Raw genomic sequence first — 26,812 nt, 5'->3', positions numbered from 1 at the left:
ACACTTTGCAAATCATTTATTTGACCTTTCATGTTGTTAAACTCAACCAAAACTGTTTCCAAGTATCTTTCACAGTCAGTTCTCATGGTTTCAACAAATAACGGGTCATCATTCAATGATTCAGCAATATCCAGTTTTAGTTCTGTATCTAACTCACATCATAATCTCTTACCTTCTTTAAAATGATGTCCACCCATCTTCCAGAAACAACATCATCTTTCACCACTGGTTGTTGATTTTCTAATGCCATGAAACACATATCTCTAATCTCTTCCTCATCATCAGATGAATCATCAGAGAGTTCCCATTTCCCTTCAGTTTGAGTCATCATGCATTTGTTCTTTTCTTTCTCTTTTTCTTGTTCAAGAGACATGAGAGCAATCTGGGCCTTTAGTTTCTTATATTTGGCCTTATAATCATCAGTTTTAACAAAATTTGGGACAACAGGACCAGTTTGGTTGTTCATCTGACTAGATCTGCATTCCTTCATGAAGTGACCTTTCTTACCACATTTGTAGCAGATAAGATTGGCCTTATCCAGAGAATTTGAACTGGAAGCATTATTGGACCCATTAAATCGATTGGATTTATGCTTGAACCTATTAAAGGTTTTAGCAATCATGGCTACCAAATCATCATCGTCAGTTTCCTCACAACCATTACTTAGATTTGTGGTTAGGCCAGAGTTCAGTAAGTTGTTTAACATCTCCTTCATAGAATGTAACTGGACATTCTCAGCAGACATTAAAGCAGCACAAGGTTGCCCAGTAAGGTTGGCAACCTTGGAACTCTGAGCATGGTTTAAAGCATCTTGCTCAGCAAATTTTTGCAGCATCATTATCTTCAGTGAATCTGAAGGCTCCATAAAGGGAAGCAAGAGTATGGCTGTGCAAGGTCTTACCTTGTCTTAAGACAAGAACCATGTGTGCCCATTTGGATGGCAAGGCATCACAGAATTTCTCAAGAAGAATATCCTTATCCTTCTCCACTCCTAAGCCTCTAAGTTGATTAATCAGGCCAGTAAATCTGGTGTAAGTACCAGTTAAGCTTTCATTGGGAAGAGCAAAGAAGGATTCATACTTCTTGTTAAGAGCAACCTTTCTGGTGACAATGGTGTCATTTCCTCCTTCAAACTGGAGAACTAATTCATCCCACATAGATTTAGCACTGGGAAACAGCACAAGTGTTGGAATTAGTTCCTTAGGAACAGCAGCAAGTATCATGTTTTTCAGTCTGGTATCAAGATCAACCAGTCTGCGATCCTCGTCTGACCAATGTTCCTCAGACTTTTCCCTGGTGCCTCTTCTCCCAGTAGGGTTGAGAAGAGGGCTAACACCACTGGACATGGGTATATATGGTCCATCCTTAAAGATTTTCAACATATACCTCTCTATCCCACCAAAATGCAAGAGCATTCTAGCTTTCCATGTACCAAAGGTCTCACCATTCCCATCGAATTTGGGAACAGGAGTGTTGGAGTAATGTACATGGACATGGTTAGCTCCAGGATCTGGAGGAGGGTTAGTATTTAAAGGAGTTGTAACATTAGGATTAGATTCATTTGGACCAGAACCATTCTCACCTTCAGCAACCATCAAAGCAGACCTAGGTTATAGAATTGAAACAATTCAACCTGCCTGCTCTAATACCACTTATTAGTCCCCAACTATTGCTAGATGGGTGCTGAAGACACCTCTATGTCAATGGTGAGTGAACTTTGCAACACAATCAATTAACCTGGACTTGACTAGTTTAGATTGATTGTGTACCAGGTTAACTGGAGGTAAACTTATTAAGGTGACAGACTGAGTAAGTAAATACAATGCAATAATATAAATGACAAGTATATAAATTGGTGAGACAATATGTATTTTTCAAGTGTATTTTATTTATTAATTGTTTAAATAAAATACAAGGTTGTTGCGAAACCAAGATAATACAAGAATGTAAATATCCTAACAACCCATGAAATACAATTGATCTAAACTTGGAAATTCTCCTAAACAATCGAAACACTTAAAGTTGTGAAATGTTCCTTTTTGCGATTGAGAGAATATTACACAAGTTCACCAATATTGTAGAATGTATGTATTTGCAAAGTTGTGAAAATGCTTGTGCAAGGACCTCTATTTATAGTCGAAGTATGAGCATTGGGATCTCAACTTCGACGTACAAATATGGTTGACAGCACATAAAAGTATTGTTAAATAATCCTTTGTGTGTGCTAAATAAAGTAAGACAAAAGGTTACTTTATTCAACCACTCTACATCTTTGCACTTTTATCCATAGACAAGATTATTGTCCGGTTAAAAGGATGTAGTGTAAAAGGTCGTCCTTGTGATCAGTGTAAAGCTTTGTAAGAGCATTTACACTGGAGGATTCTCCAGTTGATTGATCTGGTAGATTGTCAACTGGGCTTCGCTGCCATTGCCAATCTCTGTCTTCCATTTGTTGTCTTCGACTTCAACTGGAAGGTCTTCAGATTCTAGTCTTCAGATCTCAACTGGAGGAAGTCATTAGTTGCTTAAACTGTACAATGCAACTGGACTTCTAATATTTCGGACAATTCTTCATGCTCTCCAGATGCCGCTGGAGAGCTCCAGTTTATAGCTTAAACTGGACCTAACAGGAATGCCCAACAAGTCTTCGGGAAAAACATCAGCGAATTCATTAACAATAAGGATGTCTTCGATAGACAGGGGTTGCTTCTCGACATCTACGATTTGAGCAAGATAAGCATGACATCCATGAGATATGTAACGTTTGGCACGAGCAAAAGTACACACGGATATTGAACGTTCTTTCCTATCACCGTAAACCACCAAGTCTTCGCCCTTAGAAGTCTTCAAATATACCGCTTTTTCATCACACGCGATCTTGGCGTTACAAGAGCTCAACCAATCCATACCCAAGGTTATGTCAAACTCTCCCATTGGAAAAGGATTTAGATTAGCTTGGAAGAATTCCGAAGAAATTTTGATTTCACACCATTTATACACATCCTTCACTAATTCCATCCTACCATTACCAACCTCAACTTGCAAAGTATTTTCTAGACATGACTTAGACACGGGAATAACATGAATTAGTCTAGTTGCAACAAATGATCTATTCGCCCCCGAATCAAAGAGAATTCGCATAGGCACATTATATACAAGAAATGTACCTGTGACAACATCATCCGTGTCTCTTGCCTGCTCCACCGTGAGTTGAAAAGATCTTCCACGTGGGTTTCCATGAACTTGGGTGTTCTTCCTCTCCGTCTCCCTCCTTCTTTCTTCGAGTCTCTCCTCCTCGGTCAACTTAGGGCACGAGGATCTCATATGACCCTCCTCAAAGCATTTGAAGCATATAATGGGTTTTTGAGGTTTAGACCTACATTCTCGACTAGTGTGCCCCGGCTTCCCACAAGTATAACAGCCCTTATCTGCCGCCCTACATACCCCGGAATGATTCTTCTTGCATTGGCGGCAAAAAGGAATATTTCTTCTATTTGAGTGGTTACCGGAACTACCCTCTTGTCTAGGCCGCTTGCTTGGAGAATTTACATCTTCATACCTTTTTTTCAAAACACCTTCATCAACCCTCGACATCTCAATTTCATGATCCCGGGCCACATCCGCCAACATGGAGAAAGACTCCATTTGACGCAAGCTAATCTTCTCCCGAAGATTCTTCCTCAACTTCAAATAAAATTGCTCCTTAAGCAAGTGGTCATTTTCAAGAAATTCCGGACAAAATTGAGCCTTGTCCAAGAATTGGGCTCGAAATTCGTTCAAGCTCATGTTGCCTTGACAATCATTTAGAAATTGACGTCTCAACTTCGTTACTTCGGCCTCCGACCGAAATTCCTTGAAGAACATCGCCTTAAAATCGGGTCATTTCATATTATCTAGAGCCCCCTTCTTGATGGCCATCAATCCCTCCCACCATTTATTCCCACCGTTCCTTAGCATACCTACCGCAAATATGACCTTCAAATGTTCAGGGCATTGACTAGTGCGAAATGCCCATTTAATTTCCGATATCCACCAAGTACAAGTGATGGGATCACGGTCACCAAAAAAATTGGGTGGGTGGCACACTTCAAAATCTCGAAAGGTGAACTTTTTCTTGTAAATTCTCTCTCCCGTTACCTCCACCTCTTTCTCCTCCTTAGTCTCTTTGCCTTTATCCTTGGCATCCCGCTTTTCAAACTCTCGTTGCACATTATTCGCAACTTCTTCTTTGATCATTTGAGCAATGTGATCATTCATTGCTCCTTCAAATGTTGCATTCAACCGTTTGAGTAAAACAGGAGTGTACTTTTCCAAAGCTCTCCCAATTTGATCTGATATATCCATGCTATCCTCGTCAAACATGGGCCCTTCTTCCTCATTTTGTCTATGGTGCTCATCTTCGTCATTATGATGATCGGCCATGCTATAATAAGAGTAAACAAGCTGATTTAAACGCGCAATCTATTTCTCCTTACGAACTAAAAGGCCAAAACCTAGAACTTCATTAAAAACCGTCTCAAGTTTTGATGCCGTTAGTTTATACATTTGTTAGTACTTCAACCACAATAAGGCCGGCTTCTTATTGTGCTTTAAATACTAGCAAGTGGATGAACTATCATCATCAAACGCCTCTTTTAGCCCCATATAAAATTTCGGTCACCTAAGGTCGAGTCTCAACTAAGGTTTAAGTCTAGGCACTCTCTACACGAGGGAATACCTAAATCCCTTAAACCTCGGCTTTGATACCAACTTGAAAGGACTTGACTCGATAAAACCGAAAATACAAAAAAAAAAATTATACCCCACTGCGCCGCAATGGGTTGAGCACTCTCCACTGTGCTGCAGTGGAAAGCCTCGAAATAAAATGGGAAACTGTACAACTGCGCCGCAGTGGGTTATACACCCTCCCACTGCGCCGCAGTGAGAGAAAGCCAAAAACTTTATGTGGTATTCCACTGCGTCGCAGTGGGCAAAACCACCCCCACTGCGCCGCAGTGAGCCACCTGATCAGCAACCCTAAATCATTTCAACACTTGAACAAGCTTACAACCTTCTCATTTCAACATGAACTTCATAAAACACATTTCAAAGATGACCAAGAACAATATAGACACATTTTGAACAAATTTACAACATCAACTAGTTTCAAAACCCATGAATACCATCAATGGGTCATTTACCCATTTTGATGCTATTTTCGTCCAAAATGCAACTTCACAATTTGCTAAAACTTTACACTTGATCATTTATACAATTTTAACAAAAGCATGACCAACAAATCAGAATATACTAAGAGCCATGAGGAGAGGGATTTCTAAGCCTCTAAACCAAAAGTGTGTAATTCATCCAAGAATGACCTAATACCTTCAAATGTCTTGCAAAAGTCAACTTCAAGCTCTATTCAACTCTTTCAAATCGACTCACTAGTTCCTTCTTCCGGAACTACCTATAAAAGGGTAAACAACTAAAATATAAGCAAAGGCTTAGTGAATATACTTGCATACATTTACGAATACGAAGGAGGGCAAAGTACATGGACTTTTACATGTAACCTATGGCACCGTCATGTCACATTTACATGTTCACCTTGCACACTAAAAACACATATATGGATCTATATAAGCTAAACAATCATAACAATCACATTTATCGGGATTCTTCGGCCCCAGAGGTTCTTAGGCCTCATAATATATCAACTATCGGGATTCTTAGGCCCCGGAGGTTCTTAGGCCTCATAAACACAATACCCCACATGGGCTCATGCCACATCAATTACCACACATGGATTTACAAACTTCAACATGAAATGGTCAAAACCACCATGGACAAAAGGCTTCAAAATCTTGACTAGCTCAACCTAGCCATAATCACTAGCCCTTCTAAACCCAACCTAACCCATTTGTCATTCAATTACTTTCATTTCCAACAATCACAAAAGGTAGTTCAACCTACCATTTTCATCATCATTTCAATAACTAGAAAACTCATCTTTTCTCATAAACTCAAATTATCACATGAACTTATCAATTTCATAATCAAACACATCATATAAGTCAATGACAACTAGGTTATCTACAGAATTGGGAAAAATTAACCATAATTCACATTCTAGCAAAACCCCCAATTTGGTTCATCCATGAACCCTAATTTCAAAGAAAAGATAAAAACTAAATTAGGGGAAATCAATACCTCAACAATGGAAGACAATAGATTAGGGTTTTAAATTCACAAATTCTTCCCTTTTTTCCTCTTAAAGTTTCGACCACCACCACAACCCACAAACCCTAACTTTTTAATTCCTGAATAAAGATTATTTGATGGTGATGATTATTATGGTTATTTCTTATCCTTGAATTTGAAGGAATTTAGCTTGATTTTTGAGAGAAAATGATATGAAATGCATGTAGAGATTGAGGAAGAAGAAGATAATGGGTGGAAGAGTGATTTATCACAAGGGAGATGGCTGGCACATCAGGGGTTTGCCACGCCCTCTTCTCTTTTTATGGGTATTTTTACCCGCTATCCGTTAAAGTTCCAACTAAATTAACCCCATAACTAAAAACAATATACTAGGAAATTAATTTAATATCAAAACTATAAAAAGGGGTTAATTTCTTTTACCTTAAAATTTTTGGGGTGTTACAAAAAGTACAATCTGATGTTAAAAACACCTTTCAGATCGAAATAAACGATTAGGGTTTTCTAGAATGAATTTTGGGGAAGAACAGCCCAGTTTACGACACCGTCAGTTTGTGACCTCGTATTTCAAATGCGACCTCGTATTTCATTTGTGACCTCGTATTTCAAATACGACCTCGTATTTCATTTGTGACCTCGTATTTTCAAAATAAGACCCCAGATTTACTCGCCTCTCAAATTTAGCCTTTTAAATCTAGCCTCTTAATTTCAGTTTTGTCTTTTAGTGAAATAAGACCCCAAATTCAATTTAAGACCTCGAATTTCAATCGAGACCTGGATCTTCGATTACTACCCTGATTTAGTCAACTTTGGTCGGTTTAGTCAACTTTGGTCAACTTTGGTTGGTTTAGTCAACTTTGGTCAACTTTGGTCGGTTTAGTCAACTTTGGTCAACTTTAGTCAATTTGGTCAACTTAGTCAAACTCGTGATTTGGTCAATTTTGGTCAAACTCGTAAAATCTGGTCAAAGTCAAACTAGTATGCTTTTGGACAACTTGGTCAACACTTGGCGACACGTTATGAGCACGTTTACCTGTATTGAATGAATACTTATTTGTGATAACTTGCAACAGATTGACTGCGTACTGGTTAATTGCTTTTGGATATCTTTTGTAGCTTGATCTTGTTGCTAGCAGTCAGGTGACTTTCATAGCCCCTCTTTTAATATGTTTTGGGGTGGAAGGATACTCGTGCCTTTGTGTCTATCATCATTTATGGCTATTTGATTGTACTGCATGATGTGCACTGTGATACTTGATACTTGACACTTGACACTGTAAGGTGCCCTATTGTTGCATGGATCGTAATAAGACGTGATTCGTTATGTCAAGAGTGCGGAATCCTCTTGAGATAACTAGATTGTTATTGCCTTTTGTTAATTAATAAGTAATTAATCAACCCAAGGAGATGCACAAGGCTTGTGGTTCGTGTAGGAGAACACACGAAGGAACAATTAACCTTAGCTCGTAAATTCGTGAATACTTAACAAGGATTCGAAAACAATTAACCTAATTTCGTAGATTAGGTCTTGTATTTATACTAGTTAAGTATTGGATCGTGTGGGCTTTGGCCTTAATTACGTATTAGGCCCGAAACAATAAGTCAATCGACTGCCTCGTGCTGACGTCAGCACGAGGTTGTTCCTACATGCTGATGATGTCAGCACGAGGGACGACCTTTGACTCTTTGTTTAGCTTTGTTTGGCTCGTACATAACATCCAATCATCATTTAAGTGTTCTACGACACTTATAAACCTTGATTCTATGTTCTTGTACCTGCAAAACAATATATAACACACAAACATAATACAAAACATAAACAGATATAATATTGAAGTTCAAACGGTTCATTAAATATCAACACAAGTTCTTATTTAAATGATTACAAACATAGTTCCTAAAACATAAACGATAATTAAATCTATGTTGTGATTGTCACAACGAATCTGAATCTACAGACTCCCCCTTGACGATTGCAACTAGATCTCTTTAAAGTCTTCAAACTTGAACTTCAAAATTATCCGTTAAATGAAAGTCTTGTGTTATTCGCATGAATTCTCTCTTGTAAACAATGTGCGAGAATGTTGCGATAGCGCCTTTCCTCTACTCTCCAAAAATCCACTGCTAAGCAAGGTGTATCCAAAAGTCTTCTCTGATCACCTCTTGACAAGTTGACAACCTGCATCGGATCATACATGCGTAGCAACATCTGTTTCTGTGAATCATCAACAAACATCTGTGCTTCGCCTTACTTGATATCTATCTGCCAAAATGTCATCTCTGTTAGCATATCTTGATCCCATCTGATAGCGGGAACCATCTTAACACATTTAATTCTTTTCTGGACAAACCGAAATGTGCCATCTTGTAATAAGACGATTTCTTCTCTTGATTCGATCTCAACAATGGCGGATCAAGTGTGTGTGTTCTTGGTGTGTTTAGTGTGTGTGATTTCTAGAGAGAGAGAGAGATTGAAATGATCTGGATTAAGTTGTATGTAAAAAATGAATGATTTCTAAGGAGTTGAGGGTATTTAGAGTCTAAATCTACAATTAAGCTAATTAACCACTGCAACAAAATTGGCTTTACAGGACGCCGAAAAGTGTCCTATAATGTTACTTTATAGGACACATGAGATAATAGGACCACTAGTAAAAGCGTCCCTTCTAAAAGGGTCCTATAAACTTAGAGCGTCCTAATAAACCACAATATAGGACACTTAATAAGGTTTTAAAATGCATACATATATGACACATATTAGCGTCCTAAAAAGTGGATAGATCAACGTTAGATCATTCTTTATTAGAACCACAAAAAGGGTCCTAACATATCATATTTTGGGACCTTTTTTTCTATAAAGCATATGACCATAGCCATTCTTATTACGGTTATCGACATCCATAGAATGGTTCTAATTAAACACAATCGCAAATAGATATGAGATACCATGAACTTAAGTAGACGTAATAGAAGAAATAAATTTTGAAATAAATCATTTCCATAAAAAGCAATAAACATAAACAAGTTAATATTATCCAGCAGTATGTCTTCAAACATATAACATGAAATCAAAAGTATTGAAATAAACTAGAAGAATGTAGTCTTGACTCATCATGCATCCTTCTCAATCCGAGCTTATCTTTTTGCCTCTTTGAGTGCACCTAGATCCCTGTAGCATATATAACGCATATATCAATATCATGAATGCAGAGCAACTTGAATATAATTCGAAGTTAAACATTAAAAAACCAACTATTTAAGTTTTCACAACTCTCTTATTGCAATTCTTCCTCTTAATCTACATTTTCTACCTACATTTTCCTTACTTTAGCCTTTATATATGACAATGCTAATGAGTATAAGCAAGTAAAAAAGTGTGCAATCTGTATTGTACAACTGTTTTTGAATCATATATCATCTTTTAAAACTACTAACCTTAAAATCAGCATTAGTTTCCTTGTAGAATATGTATCTCTTACAAGCCTTTACCGCACGTAGTTTTTGGACTGCAAGCATCAACAACCGCAACTGAGTATAGGCTACCCAAGCACGTCATATATGCACATGCTTTTCATTTTTTATAACAGCTACAATCTTTTTCAGTTCTTTATACTTTTTGCAAGCCAATCTACCTAAGAGTCCAATAAATCAATAATTTAACCATAAAACATGGGGAAATTTCTCGTGTTGAAAGATGAGATGAAATCTCCAAGTTAACGATACTCACCTTTACTAAACTCTTATAAGACAATTGAAGCTTTACGCAATGCATTTTTACGCTTCTGAGTAATATGACTTCTTCTCCGCCTTTGAATACCTTAATGCTACACTGCTGCGGACCTTGACTCTCGTTGTATCTAATTCATCCATTTGACTAGTGGTCAAGAATACTTTTGTTTTACTAATCTGTATTTTAAAGAAAAACTGTGTAGTCAATGAAATGTCAATAAGTTAACTAGCAACTTAACAATCCATGGGCTGCATAACAGTATAACTACATGTACACAAAATTTGGTACCTAGAAGCCACTGAGCCCAATCTTTTACAAGATCTTTGCACATACAGACTTTTCACCAAAGTTACTATAATCACAATAAAGAAATTTAAGAAACTGTAAAGAAAGAAAAAGATCAAATGAAGTTGAGAGGCATGATATGCTAGTTAAATTTCAGATTTTAAATGAAGTCTGCCTTCTACTAATGTACTGACCTCAATGAATGAGGTCTTGTTATAAAATTATCTAGTTAGACAAATAAGAAAAGTAAATTTGAAGCTTATATGTCTAGTTTGAAATCTTACATATCGTAATGTGTATTAGTGTTCTAAAAGATAAACATATCTAGAAAGATGAAAATTCAATTACAAAATTCAAAGTAATATTGAATTAATGGAAATGCTTAACATTTTATTATGACTTTTTCTAGCACAATACCCAACAAGAGATTCCATTGAATTAATAAGATCCTAAGAACAATAATGCTTTAGAATAAGCATGACGTGCATAACTACTCAAAACATGTTCGATAAAAGGTAGGTTTCTGATGCAAGAAGTCAAAATAGGTCTATGAACTCAAAAGGCAACGGGTTGGATATCTATCACAACTAAAGAAAATTCCAACTCTTACCTACATCTAGTTTTTAGCTAATATTTATCAACAATTTTATATAATACAAGAAATATACATAACACTTGAGTTTTATTCATCTATGTATTTTGAACATATTTAATCAATAAATAAAAGTAATGAATGTACCATTGGGAATTTCCTTGAGCCGATTCCCTGATTCAGGTATCATTCCAATAGAACAACCCTATGGTATATCTGTTATACATCTTGATCATGTTTATCATATGAAGAAATCACACTAGCCATACCTATAAAAAGACCACAAGTCCACAATAGCATTCATAACACAAAACAACCAAGGAAATAATAGAACACAATCAAAATCTTCCACATATAATTCACAATATAGATCCATGTACCCTTAGTACATCACTCTTATATTTAAATATATCTAAAACTTTAACTAAATTATAACGCAAAGTAGTGTATGGGTATATATGTATAGAACTATAATGATTGCATTTGAGAAAGCTTGCATTTTTACAAAGCTTGCATTTGAGAAAGCTTGCATTTTTACAAAGCTTGCATTTGAGAAAGCTTGCATTTTTCAAACTTTGCATTCTGAAACTCTGCATTGCGAAACCTTGCATTTCTCAAACCTCACATTCCAAACCTTGCATTTCCAAACCTTGCATATTCAAACTTGTATTTTCTAAAGCCTATACTTTCAAAACCTGTATTTAAAAAGCCTGTATTTGCAAAAGCTTGTACTTGCAAAATCCTGTATTTTTACATGTTTTTAAAAGCCTGTACTTTTACAAGTTTTTTTAAAGCCTGTATTTCAGTTCTTTAAGAGTACTTTTCTTGGGTTATTCTTTTGTTAGATCGTTATCAAGTTTTTAGACAAGATGTCATCCAAAACAATCAAAGTTGAACCAAGCTTTGGTTTATATAATTTTCATAATAGTCAAAAGTGTTCATGTTTTCAAGGAAATAATCATGCTTGTGTTGTTCGAGTGTATCAAGAGTTTGAGGATGTTTCCAAGAGATTTAAAGTTCTTTGCGAAGGGCGTGCATGTTTTGTGTCTGACATTAATGATTTGAAATCGATTATTTCTTCGTATCAGATTTCGTAAAATTTTGAGTCAATAAAGTTCAATGTGCCAGATAAGTTGACGATTGTGTTAGTGCATGATTCACAGTGACATGAGCATTCTAGATATGTGAAGTATATTTGTTTATATATTCAAGTCTTGTAATTTTCTTGTAATTACCGTTTGTCAATAATATTACCTTGGCATATATTCTTGATCCAATTGGGATCCTTTTATGTTTATATGTTTATTTATTATTTGTACTTTGCAGGTTTTTGACATAACATGTAAAGAGTCATTAAGTTAATATTGTTTCTGCGTTTAACAGCAGTTGATTCATTAACTTAATGTACTTCCAAAGGGAAGTTAAGATAATTGTGTTTCTGCGTATTAACAGCAGGATAAATATTATCTTATATATACGCTTCCAATAGGTAATATAGACGACGTTGTTTCTGCATATTCACAGCAGTAGAAATATTGTTGAAAGCTAATGTTGTTTCTGCGTATATTTACAGCAGTCAAAACATTAGTGAGTTAATGTCGGTTCTGCGTCTTGACAGCAGTAAAGATATTAACTCTGAGTGTAATGTCGGTTCTACGTCTTGACAGCAGTAAAGACATTAACTCAACATATCCTAAGTGTTATTTGAGAGTTCTTAGGAATGAGCAAATGTTTGCTTGTTCAAATAAGAACACTCAAATGGTCATTTGAGAGTTTCTAAAAAACAAACAAAAGTATGCTTGTTCATAAGAACTCTCAAATGGTTTGAGAGTTTATGTGGAAACAAGCAAAAGTATGTTTGACCACAAGAACTCTCAAACGGTTTGTGTGTTCAGGGAAACGCGCAAATAGGCCAAAACCCTAGGCTTGGGCCTAAAGAAACACGCAAAACCCATCAAGGTTTGCGTGTTCCTAGCCGCGCCTATATATATGGGTGTATTTTCATGCATGTCTCAACAAGAGTGTAGAGAGAGAAACGAGCAAATCCTAGAAAGGGAAAACTAAGAACACGCATAGTTTGTCTTGTGTGTAATACTCGTCTCGTAACGAACCGAAAACACACACCAGGCCCCCGAACGGCTCGTAGACTGCAGATTACCATGTGTTTGGTAAGGTGCGTCCGGAGAGCTGTTCCCCCGAGTGTTTATATTCATGCAAAAAGATATATATATATATATATAGTGTTATATATATCATCTAAAGGTTGATATAAAAACTGTGGGTTATCTCGAGGAATTTCCGCACCTCAACATATCCTTAAGTCAATCTCGGTTCGATAGAAGTACAAGACCCGAGGGACTTACACTATGTTCATTCAAGAACCCACATGGGATGAATTATATGATCATGACTATTGTCGTTATACATGTACTTTTAATCCCAAGTTTTTCGAAAAACATGTTCTATGTGCTGTCATTCATTTCAAGAAAAACGATTCATGTATGAGAAGAGTCAAAAACTCATTGAACAACACAAAAGTTTTCAACTTGAAATTGACAAATTCAAATCTGAAAACAAAGAGCTCAAATCTGCGAATGATCTCATTTTGTCAAACATGGAAAGTCTTCAAAAAGAAAATGATCATTTGCATTCAAAGATTTCCAAATTAACAAATGCGTTGGACAATTCTTCAAAAGAGCTCAACAAAATTGTTTTAGACAATCAATCAAAAGAACTTATTTGGACACAACAGATTTCTAAGCTTCAACACGAATTCCAAAAGAATTCAATCATTTTTGAGAAGAAAGCTGAAGAAGAAAGATCTAATTTTTGTGCTCAATTTAAGTGTCTTGAAAAGAAGTGTTTGCAACTTCAGTCAAACGGAACATCTTTGACAAAGAAAATTTTTGACCTTAAGAGTGAATTGCAAACACAAAACAAATCTTTTTATACTCAAAATCCTTGTTCTGTCTCTTCTGACTCATCCAAAGAAGTTGTTAAAGTTTGCACTCAAACTGATTGTTCTGTATGTGAAGTTGTTAAAGTTTGCATTCAAACTGATAGTCCTATATGTGAAGTTGTGAATTCCTCTGTGCAAACTGAATGGGAAGTTGTTAATTCCTTTGTGCAAATTGAATGTGAAGTTGATGAAACCGTTTCCAAACCAAAAACATGTTGTCAAACTAAACCTAAAGTTGATGTTCCAAAGAGGGTTTACACAAGTAAATCTTCAAAACCTTTTGAAATTTGAAAGAAAGGTCTCTCAGTTTACTAATTACTCATTGCAAAAGGGTAAGATGTACACTAAGAAACCAAATTTTAATGGAACAACTACTTTTGTCTCTTTTCTATCCTTCGAGGATAATTCTGAACATATTTCGCAAGCCAAATCTCAGTGACAAAATCAAAATGGAAACCGATTTCTAAATCTAAGTCAACTAAGTCAAAATCATTCAAATATTCTTTCTCTGAACTTTTTAAACTGCACTGAAACCTGCGAAAGCAGTTGTGCAAAAGGTGAATGATTTTGTTTCGAAAAATCATTTTTCAAATCAATCTCCCAAGATTGCAAGTTTATCGAAGAAATCAAATGATTTTTCACCGTTGCTTCTACGAAAAATCTTTTCAACTAAAACACCGGATTTTAGTTTTTTCTGGAATGCAACATCAATTTATCAAATCGATGACACTTACATTTGGTCTTTCAAGAGTTCAAAAACCATTGGATTCAATCTCAAATGGGTTCTAAAGGTAATTTTGAAGTTATTTGATGAAAAATGGCTTATGCACACATCAGTATATAACTCGTGCTAAAGCCGTTTTCGTGATTTCTTTATTTTAGAAAAATCCAAAAAGATTTTCTCTTTCTTCTTTTTAAAAAATCCAAAAAGATTCTCTCTTTTCCTCATTTTTTTTATATATCTTATTTTTGAGTTTCTCACAAAGTATTAGGATGAGATGCAAGACATTGAATGCCTTTATGTACTGTTTTTGTAGTCTATTTTTTAATGTTTGTGAGCAACTTTCCAACCTTTTACTAACCCTTTATATGCCAAAACAATTTGTTCAAATCATGCATACTTTAGGGGCAGTTTATTTATAAAACCAAAACTTCCAAGTGTTTAAACATATTTTCCATTTTATAAACACTTTGGATGATTTTCAAACCATTTTCGATCAAATTCAAAGAAGTTCGGTGTTAGATTTGCACATGAGCGTTTAGGTCACTCATAAAAACTCCATGATCTTGTCATCGCCGATGAGATCTATCCTCGGAGTTAAATTCTCAATTCTAGATTGTGAGGGTATATGTGTGTGATGATGTTTGTGCAAATAGGAATGAGGGAGTAGTCGAAAGGTGAGAGGTTGAGGTGAAAAATATGATGTGAGAAAGAGCTAAAAGAAATGTAAGCTCTCCCTAAAATTCTTAAAAAGTCGGGTCAACACGTTTGTATCGGATTTCATTTGTTGATTTCTCGATATTGAATAAGACTTCATGGACCCAGTGAAGCAATGCACATCTTTACCTAACCATTCAAGTATTTCTTAACAAATGCTTGTTCTATTCTCGGAGATTTCACAATTCTATCAACTCTTCATTCGGAAGATGTTGATTTTGAAAAAGGGAGACACTCTGCTCCGGTCCCCGACTTCAGTTGATCGCTAATCGAGTCTAGAGCATACTTGATATATCTTTCATTTGACTAGGACACATCGAGTCATTATATGACTTTGTGACATTGCATATCTTTATGATATTGTCGGAACATTCGTAGAGATATCATTTTGATATTCCACGATGATCGAATGGAAATCCTACCAATGCTAACATCATTTCCAACGTTGAACGTAGGTCTCACATTTTCATTTTATGGATTTGTTGAGTTAACGAGAAGTCTATGTAACCTCGGATTTATTTTCCCAAAAAGTCTTTGAGGATAGTAAGACATGGCAATCGAACGCCTTTGTGACACTGACCATGAATTACATTCTTTAAAGCAATCTATCGGTTGAAAAGCCATAGACCGAACCATTTAGAGATAAGCTTTGTGCATTTCTGGATGATAGTGGGAAGTCTTAGACATAGTAATCGTATTTTTAGGCCACACCATTAATCCTTTTGATTTTCGGTTGTGTTAACGGATTATTTTTATCCGGATTTCATTTCTCTTCACACAAACACAAAGAACACAAACACCATATAAAAATCTTTTCCGAACAACGCAACCTCACATTCTAGTTCACTAATAGGTTCATTGGGAATTGGGTTGGGTTAATTTGCTTGCTTTTTGTTTATTTTCATCTACCATTTATGTTATCAATCATTATTGTATAATGAACACGTTTCACATATTCATCTTAAGGGGGAGAAATGATTAAATGATTGATAGATAGAGTTCAAGGTTTAGGTTGAATGTGATTGGTAGATATTGATGGATATTAATGGATTTGTTTTGTTTGGTTATTCAAAGGATCGTTAGTTTAGGTGAAGAGAGAATAATTATCTTGAGAAGTTGAAAGAATGTTTCGAGATCATGAATGTTCAAGATTTTAGTTTTGGAAAGTTTAAGGTTGATAATGGAAAGATTTGTTGAGAAATATGACCATTTGATTGGTGATTAGAAGAGTTTGAGTTAGAATAATGTTTCGAGAGAAGACAAAACAAATAGAAATGAGCTTAATTGAGGTTTAATGGTGGATTCTAGGGTTTAGTGTGTGTTTGAGTGTGTGAGGGTGATAGGAGGTAGATGATGAAGATAGAGAGATAAAGTAATTTAGAGAGAAAGATGTATGGATTAATGTGAAAGGGCTAAGTGTGCCGGAATGCAGTCAACTAATCACCAAAAGTTATTGTGTGCACGAACTCTAGGTCGGCTTTATTGTAATCAGGAAACTTGTTCAAGAGTCCCAAAGTAAACAAAAGTTTACTGGGTAAGAAGTTAGCCGGTCACCACTTTCACGTTGACCCATTGACTGCTTACTTGACATGCACACAATAACTTTTTGGGATTAATTTACGCACACAATAAATTAATTGAAAACTCACCTGGACATATGATGAACATATTCCAACTTTGACAACAAGAAATTAATCCATCCATCCCAACTCTTTACCGACCATCATTCGTGGTATCTCTACTCGCAATGGCAACCGAACAATCAGTATTAGCATTAATTAAGGCTTCAAAACCTAATTTCAAATTTTTGATAAAATCGTTTTTGCAATGAACTCCGTTTTCCTTACTGCCGGCTTCAACCTTTACGCCCCCCCCCCCCCCCGGTTTCGTCGACGACGGCCTTTCCACTCCGTTTTCAGTACTTTTATTATATGTTTTTTCTTTTCTCTATCAATATATATGTATACAGATCTTGAAATAATATATATATATATATATATATATTTTATAGATCTATTCTTAAATCGAAACCCACTTAATACTCCAACAATCACACCCACATGACTTTTCTGTTGTTTTGGTCCCAAATTCAGTAACCCAAGTGGTGGTAGCATGTGTGGTGGTTCGGTGGCTGCTGGTGGTCTTTCGCGGCAGTCCAAATCGAAAAGAGAAGAAACATAGTTTGTTTAGGGTTTCCAAGGGTGGTTTAGGTGATGACAACTGATGGTGGTGTTGTGGTGTGGTGCTCCGGCGTAGGGTGACAGTGGCAGGCGATGGTGAGGGAAATATGAAAATAAACAAGTTTTATGTGAAGTAACCGGTTTCACATCCTTTTTATGTTCACTATAAACATAATTTCAAGTTTCCTGGATACAATAAAGCCGACCTAGAGTTCGTACATACAATAACTTTTGGTGATTAGTTGACTGCATTCTGACGCACTTAGACCTTATGTGAAAAGCTTATTACAAATGTTGTTATGGGGGTATATATACAAATTTTCTAATTAACACTAATACCCTTTCATAGATAAAATTTATAATTTAACACCATATTTATAATTTTAACCGCTTAATGATTAAAAGGACATTTTTGAAACGGTAAAAGAAAAGTTAACTAAGCCAACAGACTTGTTCGGTCTCCTCCACTTTTTTCTTTATATAGAGTATCTGACACTCACAATTTAAGATATAACAAAAAGAAAAGGAGGAAGATGGCGTTTGCAATGAGAGTGAAAGTAGCCCCAAATTCAGCGAATCTACAAGAAGCAAGAAGTAAAACATTCGATTTCTTCAAAGCAGCATGCCGATCTATTCCTGCTATCATGGAAATTTACAACCTATACGACGTCGCTAACCCTTCTCAGCTTCGTTCCACTATTGCTGCTGAAATCCGCAAGAACGCCCATATCACCAACCCTAAGGTATCATCTTTCTATCTAGATCTTTCCTTTCCTTTTCTGTTCTCTTTTATTTTTTATTTTATTATTATTATCATTATTTTAATCAATCAATTTATTCATTTTTAAGTAAATAGCTTTGGTATTATTATTACTATTATATGTGGGTGGGTTTTGTATTATTCATGTTGCTCTAATAGGGTTTTGGGGAAGACCTGATAAATTTTTGAATCACTTAAAATGATTGCTTCCACGACAAAGTATTTTGACCTGATAAACCTTTGAAGCGCGTAAAAAATATCGACAGAAGTTATAATGGGCATACCCATCTCTAAATCAATGGTGCTCCCAAAACATGCTTTGGGGATTCAGATAACATGGAAACCAAACTATATCTTTTACAATTTACCACATAATATCTTCACAACAAGTTTAAACATGATACCTAAGGTGAAGAGATTCTATTATATTTATACTCTATAACGCAATATAAACACCATCAAACTTCAAGTCGTTTAAACTGTATATCAGAAGCCTGCCTAAATCTTAAGCCGCGGCATTCCAACATTTCTCTTGTGCTAAAGCAGCAACCTTCATACGCTATTACCAAACTCTCCTTAATACACCAATGCACCTGCAGACCTCCCTCTCCATAAGTAATTTAGAATTCCTTTCTTGACAAATAAAAGGCATTGGATGAAACCCCAGACAGATTTATTTGCAGGCAAAAGACACATACATATTGCCAGTTACTTATTGGGGACAAAACTTTGCTAATAACACTCTCTAGTCTGCCCATTACCATGTTTTTCACTCATACTTTTCTAGCAAGATTGCAGCAAATGAACACATGATCATGAGGATCTATACCATTCTTACAAAGGCACATTTCGCTTCACTTCTTAGTTCTTAACCCCCAAAGCTGCATTCTATTCTTAATGGTTAACCTCTCTTCAATTGCTAAAATATAATTTTGTCTAATAAGGTTATTATTTTTGTAAATACATGTAGCCTTTTGAGAGAGTGAATGGGGTTGACTATTTGATGAATTATCTTTTTCTTTTCTTTTTTTTAAATAAAAAAATTGAAATTCTTTTTTATTCATCCTCAAAAAGATATTACAACTCATCAATGAAAAGACTTGGACAATTCCAAGTTTTACAATATATACACCAAACCTACACTATGTCACTATCACCTATTAATATATTCACATCTATATAAGCATTCCATGTACATTACATCTAAAAACATTACTTTCCCTCCATTAATTTCTCATCCGACACCGCTAGAAATTCCATCTCCTCTTTAATTCCCTATAAGCATTACTTTCTTTAAACTTCAAACTCACTAGTCTGCTTTTGATAATATCCACAATCTGTTTTTGCAACTTCTCTTTAGGTACTTGCGTTTTAGTAAAGAACCTGGCATTTCTTTCCCTCCATATCACATATACACAAGCTGCTAAGCATAATCTTTGAACCACACTCTTTATAGTATTGTTATTCTCTTCTTGCAGAACCATTCCTTAACATCCTGCCACTTTGTGGGAGCCATTTGGTCCTCCATAAGCTCTTTCATTTCCTTCCAAATATATTCAGAGTAATAACAACCAAAGAAAAGATGCTCCAATGAATCATTCTGCTTTCCACATAAAGTACACATATAGCAATCTGCATGATTCTAATTCAGCATTCTATCATGTGTTTGTAACCTTTCCTTCATGGCAAGCCATAAGATAAATGCATGACTTGGAATGCATTGACTAAACCACAAAATCTTACCCCAATGAACTCTATTATTGTTTTCTCTAATGTCTTTCCACACATATCCTACTCAAAAATCTACTTCATTTCCAGCATTAGTCAACCATACCATCGTATCAGTCAGATTTGGTGCAGCTTGCATCCCCAATGCTGGAACTCTTTCACTCAATCTGCAGGCCACGTCCATTCACCATTATGAATCATCTCCTTTACAGTTACATTCTTGTCAATCTGTGCATCTCTTAACATTCCATCAGTGACGTAATCACTTAATGGACTTAAATGGCACCATCTATCATGAAATACAGATGTGTGCTCACATCTTTGCGTATGGATTAGCCTGAACTATTAGTGAATCTTTATTTGCTTAGTGGTTTTTGTTCATATCACTTATGACTGGTGATGCATGTCAAATTGTGGATGGCTGGTAAATATGGTGGATTTAGGCACTACAATGGAGTGGGAATAACACTTTTTGGGGCGTAACTGTTGAATCAAAATTATAACTTATACACTCTTGAATAGAGTGTTTTACTTAAGTTTTCTGATTACATGAAAACTGAAAATACAACGTACATAAATAACAGATAACCCACTAATCCTAAAGTCCTAATAAGGCTCCACTACTCCCTGATTACTCGGTCAAACATAAAAGACCAATTCTTAATTTCTAAATGACAAATAATATGTCACATAACTAAAGTAAATATGTAACTGTTGCCAACCAAAACTAACATAATAACCTTATGACATAATTATGACATTTAGTTTTAACACCCTCTCTAAATGTCATAATCCATACTTTCTTGATCTTGACATGCTTCGGCGATTTCAACATTCCCTCTCGACATCCAATCTCCGATTCTTTCAAACCTCTCTCTAAATACCACGGTTATCACTCCCATCATTTAGTGTCTTTCACATATGGCTGAATCACACTGGTTTTCAAACAATCTTTCAAGTGACCCTCAAACTGTCCTTCAAGTGATCCTCGAGCTACAAGGAAACTCCAACACCCGAATATTTCAAACGGTTTACCAAGATCTTGTCAGATCATTTATCACCGTTTTTGAACGAGTTTTCCTTCCTTCGAACAACCTACTAGACTATCCCGACAAACAATGATAGCTCCCCGACACACGGAGATCATAGCCATCCCGATACACATTCGGATAATAATGTGATGCACAATCATACACGGAGGAGTAATAACAATCTTCACAAAACGGAGTACACAACACATATATGAACTTCGAACCCGGTGACATTCTCAACTGCAGGTGTTCATTTCATCTTCTGTTTTGAATGACTCATTTAAAGAGGCTTCTCGGGGCTGTAAACACAACCCGTACACAGCCACAAAACAAACCTGAAACAGTCTCAAGACAACCTTCTTTGTTCGTCACCGTCAAGTGGTAAACCCCGTCATCTTGAATGGTACATGTCGTATCTTCCACGACAACACCAGACCTGAACAGGCACGTTGTCTTCGTCTATTCTGTGCTGTTTTTCGTACTCCACGGTGATACAAAATCACATACAGGTAAATATTTCTTCTAACTTGCGGGAGTTTCATTCATACGTTGAAGCTTGTGCATTAATATTGGATGATTCTAACTTGTTGAAAATCTGCACAATTAAAAATAAAACTTTACAAAAAATTGTTAGTAATGGTCCATTTAAGTTCTTGTACCATCACCATATTGGTTGCACCTCCACATGGTTACTTTCACTTTTCTTGTAAAGTCTATTACTTTATCTCCACATACACCAGAGAATAGTACCTACGTGAACTGTTTCTCACTCTCTTGCAACATAAAATATAGATCCAACATTTAACTTACTACATCTCTCTTTGACTTCCATCTCATTTTCACAAAAAGTATGCTGTTGCAGTTGGAACCAACACTCTGCAATATGACAACACACAAACACAAAGAGAGGTTATAGAGTTACGATGGAGATGATGCTTTTCAGCCAAACCTCAGGCGCACACATCAATGTACTCTTCTTCGCAGGGTCTAATTCTTCTATGCGGGTTTCCTTTCCGGGCAGTCACACACTACACGACAGAAACACCATCAGGCAACAACCGCGTTTCATTCATGCTGGTAAAATGACAAAAGCAGCAACGATACCATAAAACACACACAAAGCCTGACTTTTTCTTTATGCAACTCGAGGGACACTACACTTCCTCGACACCAACTATCACAACTACAAGAGCAACTTCACACGGGACACCACACTAAACGTTAAACCACGTTAGGTTATGCCACGATCAGATTCTTGGCCTTTTTCTTCAATCGGAATCCTCCCACATCTGCGATCGGTTTCTGGTCTTCTACATTGATCGTGCTTCAACACCCGCTAGCACTTTCTCTTTTTCTTTACTTTCATGGTGTACTAACAGCCATGAGTCACAACGATATTCACCAGTCTCCCTGTCTCGGTACTACAGTTGCTACAACGATTGACACGAGCCACCTCCGGATCGCTATCTTCTGGTCTTTTCAACCTGTGATCAATTCATCACAGTTCCATCAACCAAAACTGGGCTCCTACTACTTCTTTGATGCTGCTGCGTTTTACCCTGCAGCCAAGGGCTGCACTCTTTCTCTAAAAACGACTCTCAAACCGGCCTTGAATCTCACCGGCTCTGATACCAATTGTTGAATCAGAATTATAACTTACACACTCTTGAATAGAGTGTTTTACTTAAGTTTTCTGATTACATGAAAACTGAAAATACAACGTACATAACAGATAACCCACTAATCCTAAAGTCCTAATAAGGCTCCACTACTCCCTGATTACTCGGTCAAACATAAAAGACCAATTCTTAATTTCTAAATGACAAATAATATGTCACATAACTAAAGTAAATATGTAACGTTACCAACCAAAATTAACATAATAACCTTATGACATAATTATGACATTTAGTTTTAACAGTAACTGCCTAAGAACTTAAATTACAAACTGGAATGTTAATTTTCATCATTAGATTATGCGTATCTTTATTGGTGATAATATCATATGGCTATGAACTTATCCAATAAGATATTATGGGTATATTAAATATATAAAGCAAGCGTCTAGAGGCTTGTAAATGTGTCGCAAGTTACATATTCCTGTCACTCAGTATATATATATATATGAAGTTCACCAAAGTGGCAATAGCCCAATGGTACCACCACCATGTGACCACATGTTCCCACAAACATACGGGGTTGACAAAATATACCGGTTATTGAAACTTGCCAAAGGCGAATAGAGAACTATATTTGTGATCCATGTGTGAGGATGGTGATTCATTGGGCAGCTTGGTTTTAAAAAGCGCGCCTTAAGCGCTTGGCACACCTAGGCGCAAGCTTTGGAGCTTTTTGGTACTCAAGGCGCACGGTGTACAGAAAGTGCGCGTTTTTGGGCCTTTTTTGTGAGCCTAGACACTAAAAAGCGTGAGCTTTTTGTATACAAGAGGATTTTTTTTATAGAAATAAGTATTTTTTTTTCTTACCTCTTCTTTCTCAACAAGATTGATCTCTACTTTCTTTTTCCTCAACGAGAACAACAATCTTTTGAGAATTTCTTTTCAAATACCAAATTTGATCAAAGCTGGACTTAAACGAGTATCTTACCGATGTTGTTTTGGTATTTTATGTGTTATAAATACTATATAAATAATTTATAAAATTTCTTCATAAGTGTGCTCCTTGCGTACGTAAAGCTCGCCGCTTTTGCGCTTTTCGCTTTTGTGCGCTTTGGGTGGTGTGCTAAGTGGTGTTCCCAATGTGGTACATGGGATTAAGGTGTTCCCACCCACTTACACTTTTGACAATATATATATATATATATACTATATAGGATGATAATATAAGGCTATTAGGTACCTAAGCTTAGGTGCGTAGCACACACATATTTGTTTTTTAATCCATAAAATTCATGGGGACCCAAGTATTTATTCACTAAACAAAAACTATTAAAAAGTTAGTATGTGAGGGGCTCCACACCTATGCTTAGGTGCCAGACAGCCTTATATTCACTTTTCCCTATATAATATATATATATATATATATAAGCTCACATATTACCCTTGTCAAAGTTGCATGTTTTTCGTGTTCCCTAAATCATTCATAATGTTTAACTTGCATCTTATCATTGTTCCCTAACATGTCTTTACTATGCAAACAATCATTATTATTGAACATCTTGTGATATCCCCAAAAAGATTACAAATGCAAATAATACCCAATGCATTTGCCAAATTTAGCTTTACTCAAGGCAACTTATGAGAACTTTATTAGGTTGTGTTGCAGCATATCAACTAGTAGATCAGGAGGATAAATATGTAATGAGTGCACCATGACTAGTGATAGATCATATAACTGAAGGGCATATGGCCTAGTGGTATTGAGTCTCCCAAACAAATAAGAGCTTGTGAGTTCAAATCCCCCATCGAGGAAAAAATATTGGATGTGAATATATTTCTTTCACAAAAAAAGATCATAAAATTTATGATCGGGCATTTTATTTCTCTTAATTGCATTTCTGTTACCTGGTCGGAGAGAAAAAGTGTACTGTAGGTCTGTAGCTAATTTCTAAAAGCTTTATATTAGGTTATATATATTTATTACATAAGGATTCAAGATACTTAGGTTATGTATTATTTACGAAGTACTAAGAAAGTTTGGCGAAGCAAAAGATATGAAAAGGAAGAGAATATATGGTGCTGTTAATCGTTAAGGTTATATCAATTGAAAAAATTGTAACAGGTTGAAGTCATGTGCTGAATAAGTGACTATCAAAGTTGTAGAGCTTCAGTGTTTAGGGGGTTTATCACTAGGGTTTAGGGATGATTTGCATTTTTTAAACATATGTTGGCCCCTTCCATATTTGGTCTAAGTTATTTAAGCTCCAACAGATTAGTTTATCTGAAGAACTCCAGTGCTGTCCTTTCCTAGAACATGTTATAGAAAAAGTTGTGACTGGGTGTAGTAGTAAGTAAACCAAGTGATTCAGCTTTGAATTAAGTTTTAAAAGGTCTATATGTTACTTGTATATCAATTGTAAGGCTTAGAAAATTCTGAAAAGCAACTGTCGTGACATTCTAGAAACAGCTAGCAAGAATGAAGGAGAAAAAAAAACTTCCTTTAACTTTATAATCCTACTATGCATTACATAATCAGTTGTCACAATATAGGGCGGTGGTAAGCTGGTATAGAATTAGAGTGGTGATAAGTTGAAGTTGGTAACAAGCACATCTAGAAAAACTCATCACTCTGGAAAAATTGTAACATCAGTGCTGCCCAAAATCACTTTTTACTGCATCACACTTCTATTTAGTAATGAGAAATAATACTTAACACACAAACACATGGTAATAACCATGATGCTGCGGCCACGCCAGCCACCACGCCGAGGCTGGAAAGCTTTGAGACGCTGAAACATGTCGTGGGGGTGGTCATCACGCTGGATAAGTTTTGTTCCGAGCACTCCAAATGTTTATGTTAAATGCATAGGTGGACATTTTAATATATAAACACATTAAATTTGTATAGAGCAAGTACCCGCGCGTTGCGGCGGTGAGATGGTGAGGTGATACCTAGGTCATAGAGTATGATAGGTTATAGGAGTTGATATGTCATAGAGTATGATAGTCAAATGCCTTAGCAGTACGGGCTCCGCCCTCGGATTTAAAAATCTATCGAAAGTATATGGAATGACATCTTTAATGAAAAAACATAAAATTTTAAAAACACCTATACAACTTTTATAATTTATCGATGTACGGTTTTTGAGATAAAAGATTTTGAATGAATTGGAGGAATAAATGATTTATGGAGGAGAGAGAAAAAAGATGATTTGTTGAGATTTGAGGAGACAGAAAGGGTATTATAGTTATTTTAGATAAATATAGAATAGATAGGAGGGCATTTTTGGGAAAGTACTTAAAATCAGTATTTAAAATTTCAAGTTCAATGTTGAAAATATAGGGAAAATCTGCTTTATAATATAGTATAAATGACTATTTTAATTGCTTAGTGTGTTCTATCTATGTATATACCTATATGTTGATCTCATCATTATTATTATATTTCGTCAACGGCAATCTCATTATCATCTTTGCTTATGATCGTGCATCAATCACTATTTCTCAGCCTGTTTGTTTTATTACTCGAAGATTGTCTAGAAAAAGTTATTGGACAGATAAATATAGTGTAGTATTCTTTGTTTTATGTGTTGAATAAAGTCATTGTTTATGGATTAAGCAAAAACTCTAAATGCAATTTTCAAGAATGAGCTTATGATTCTACATCAAAACTCATGTATCTGGAAACACAGGTCATGGGTTCGATCCTCATGCCCAGCAAGGCTAGAGGTCTTTTTCTACCTATGGTAGAACCTGGAAGCAGCCTCTCTACCTTTCGTAGGGGTAAGGCTGTCTACATATCAACCTCCCTCGTACACCGTCGAAGACGGTATTGGGACCCAAAACCCGTGGAAGACGGTATTGGGAGTTACTTCTACTTCTATTACTTTAATGGATGCATAACTTTAAGTCAGTTGATGATTGCCGCAGGTTATCGATATGCTGCTGTTCAAGGGAATGGAAGAGTTGAGTAACATTACAGAGCATGCGAAGCAACGACATCATATTATTGGGCAGTATGTGGTGGGTAATCATGGGCTTGTTCAAGATGTGGCCACCAAGGATGAGAACTTATCCAACTTTCTCAAACATTTCTATAAAAGCAACTACTTCTAAACGCTTTCCATCTTACCTCTAGTGGCTGCATTATGTCTTCTATTGTATGTCGCATTCTCAAATAAATATGTTATCTGACATAATGGATTACTGTTTCTTTTTGTTTTCCTACCAGAATAACATCCCTTTGTTGATTACAGTTGAACATTAAAACAAGGCTTTTTTGTTTGTTGCTT

The 26,812-nt window shown here is 35.9% G+C and overlaps 1 protein-coding gene across 1 annotated transcript; it reads left to right on the top strand.

Annotated features, from left to right (window-relative positions):
* The first annotated feature begins 17,877 nt into the window (after positions 1 to 17,877).
* Positions 17,878 to 26,804, top strand: LOC122583880 (NADH dehydrogenase [ubiquinone] 1 alpha subcomplex subunit 6). Its single transcript, XM_043756253.1, has 2 exons — positions 17,878 to 18,125; positions 26,451 to 26,804. The coding sequence occupies exons 1-2, from the start codon at positions 17,916 to 17,918 to the stop codon at positions 26,634 to 26,636; spliced, it is 396 nt and encodes a 131-aa protein (XP_043612188.1). The 5' UTR covers positions 17,878 to 17,915; the 3' UTR covers positions 26,637 to 26,804.
* The last annotated feature ends 8 nt before the right edge of the window (positions 26,805 to 26,812 follow it).

Source organism: Erigeron canadensis, chromosome 9 (assembly GCF_010389155.1).
Source record: "Erigeron canadensis isolate Cc75 chromosome 9, C_canadensis_v1, whole genome shotgun sequence".
Taxonomy (NCBI): domain Eukaryota; kingdom Viridiplantae; phylum Streptophyta; class Magnoliopsida; order Asterales; family Asteraceae; genus Erigeron; species Erigeron canadensis.
Note: the sequence above shows the minus strand (reverse complement) of the source record. Positions and strands in the feature narration are given on the sequence as shown.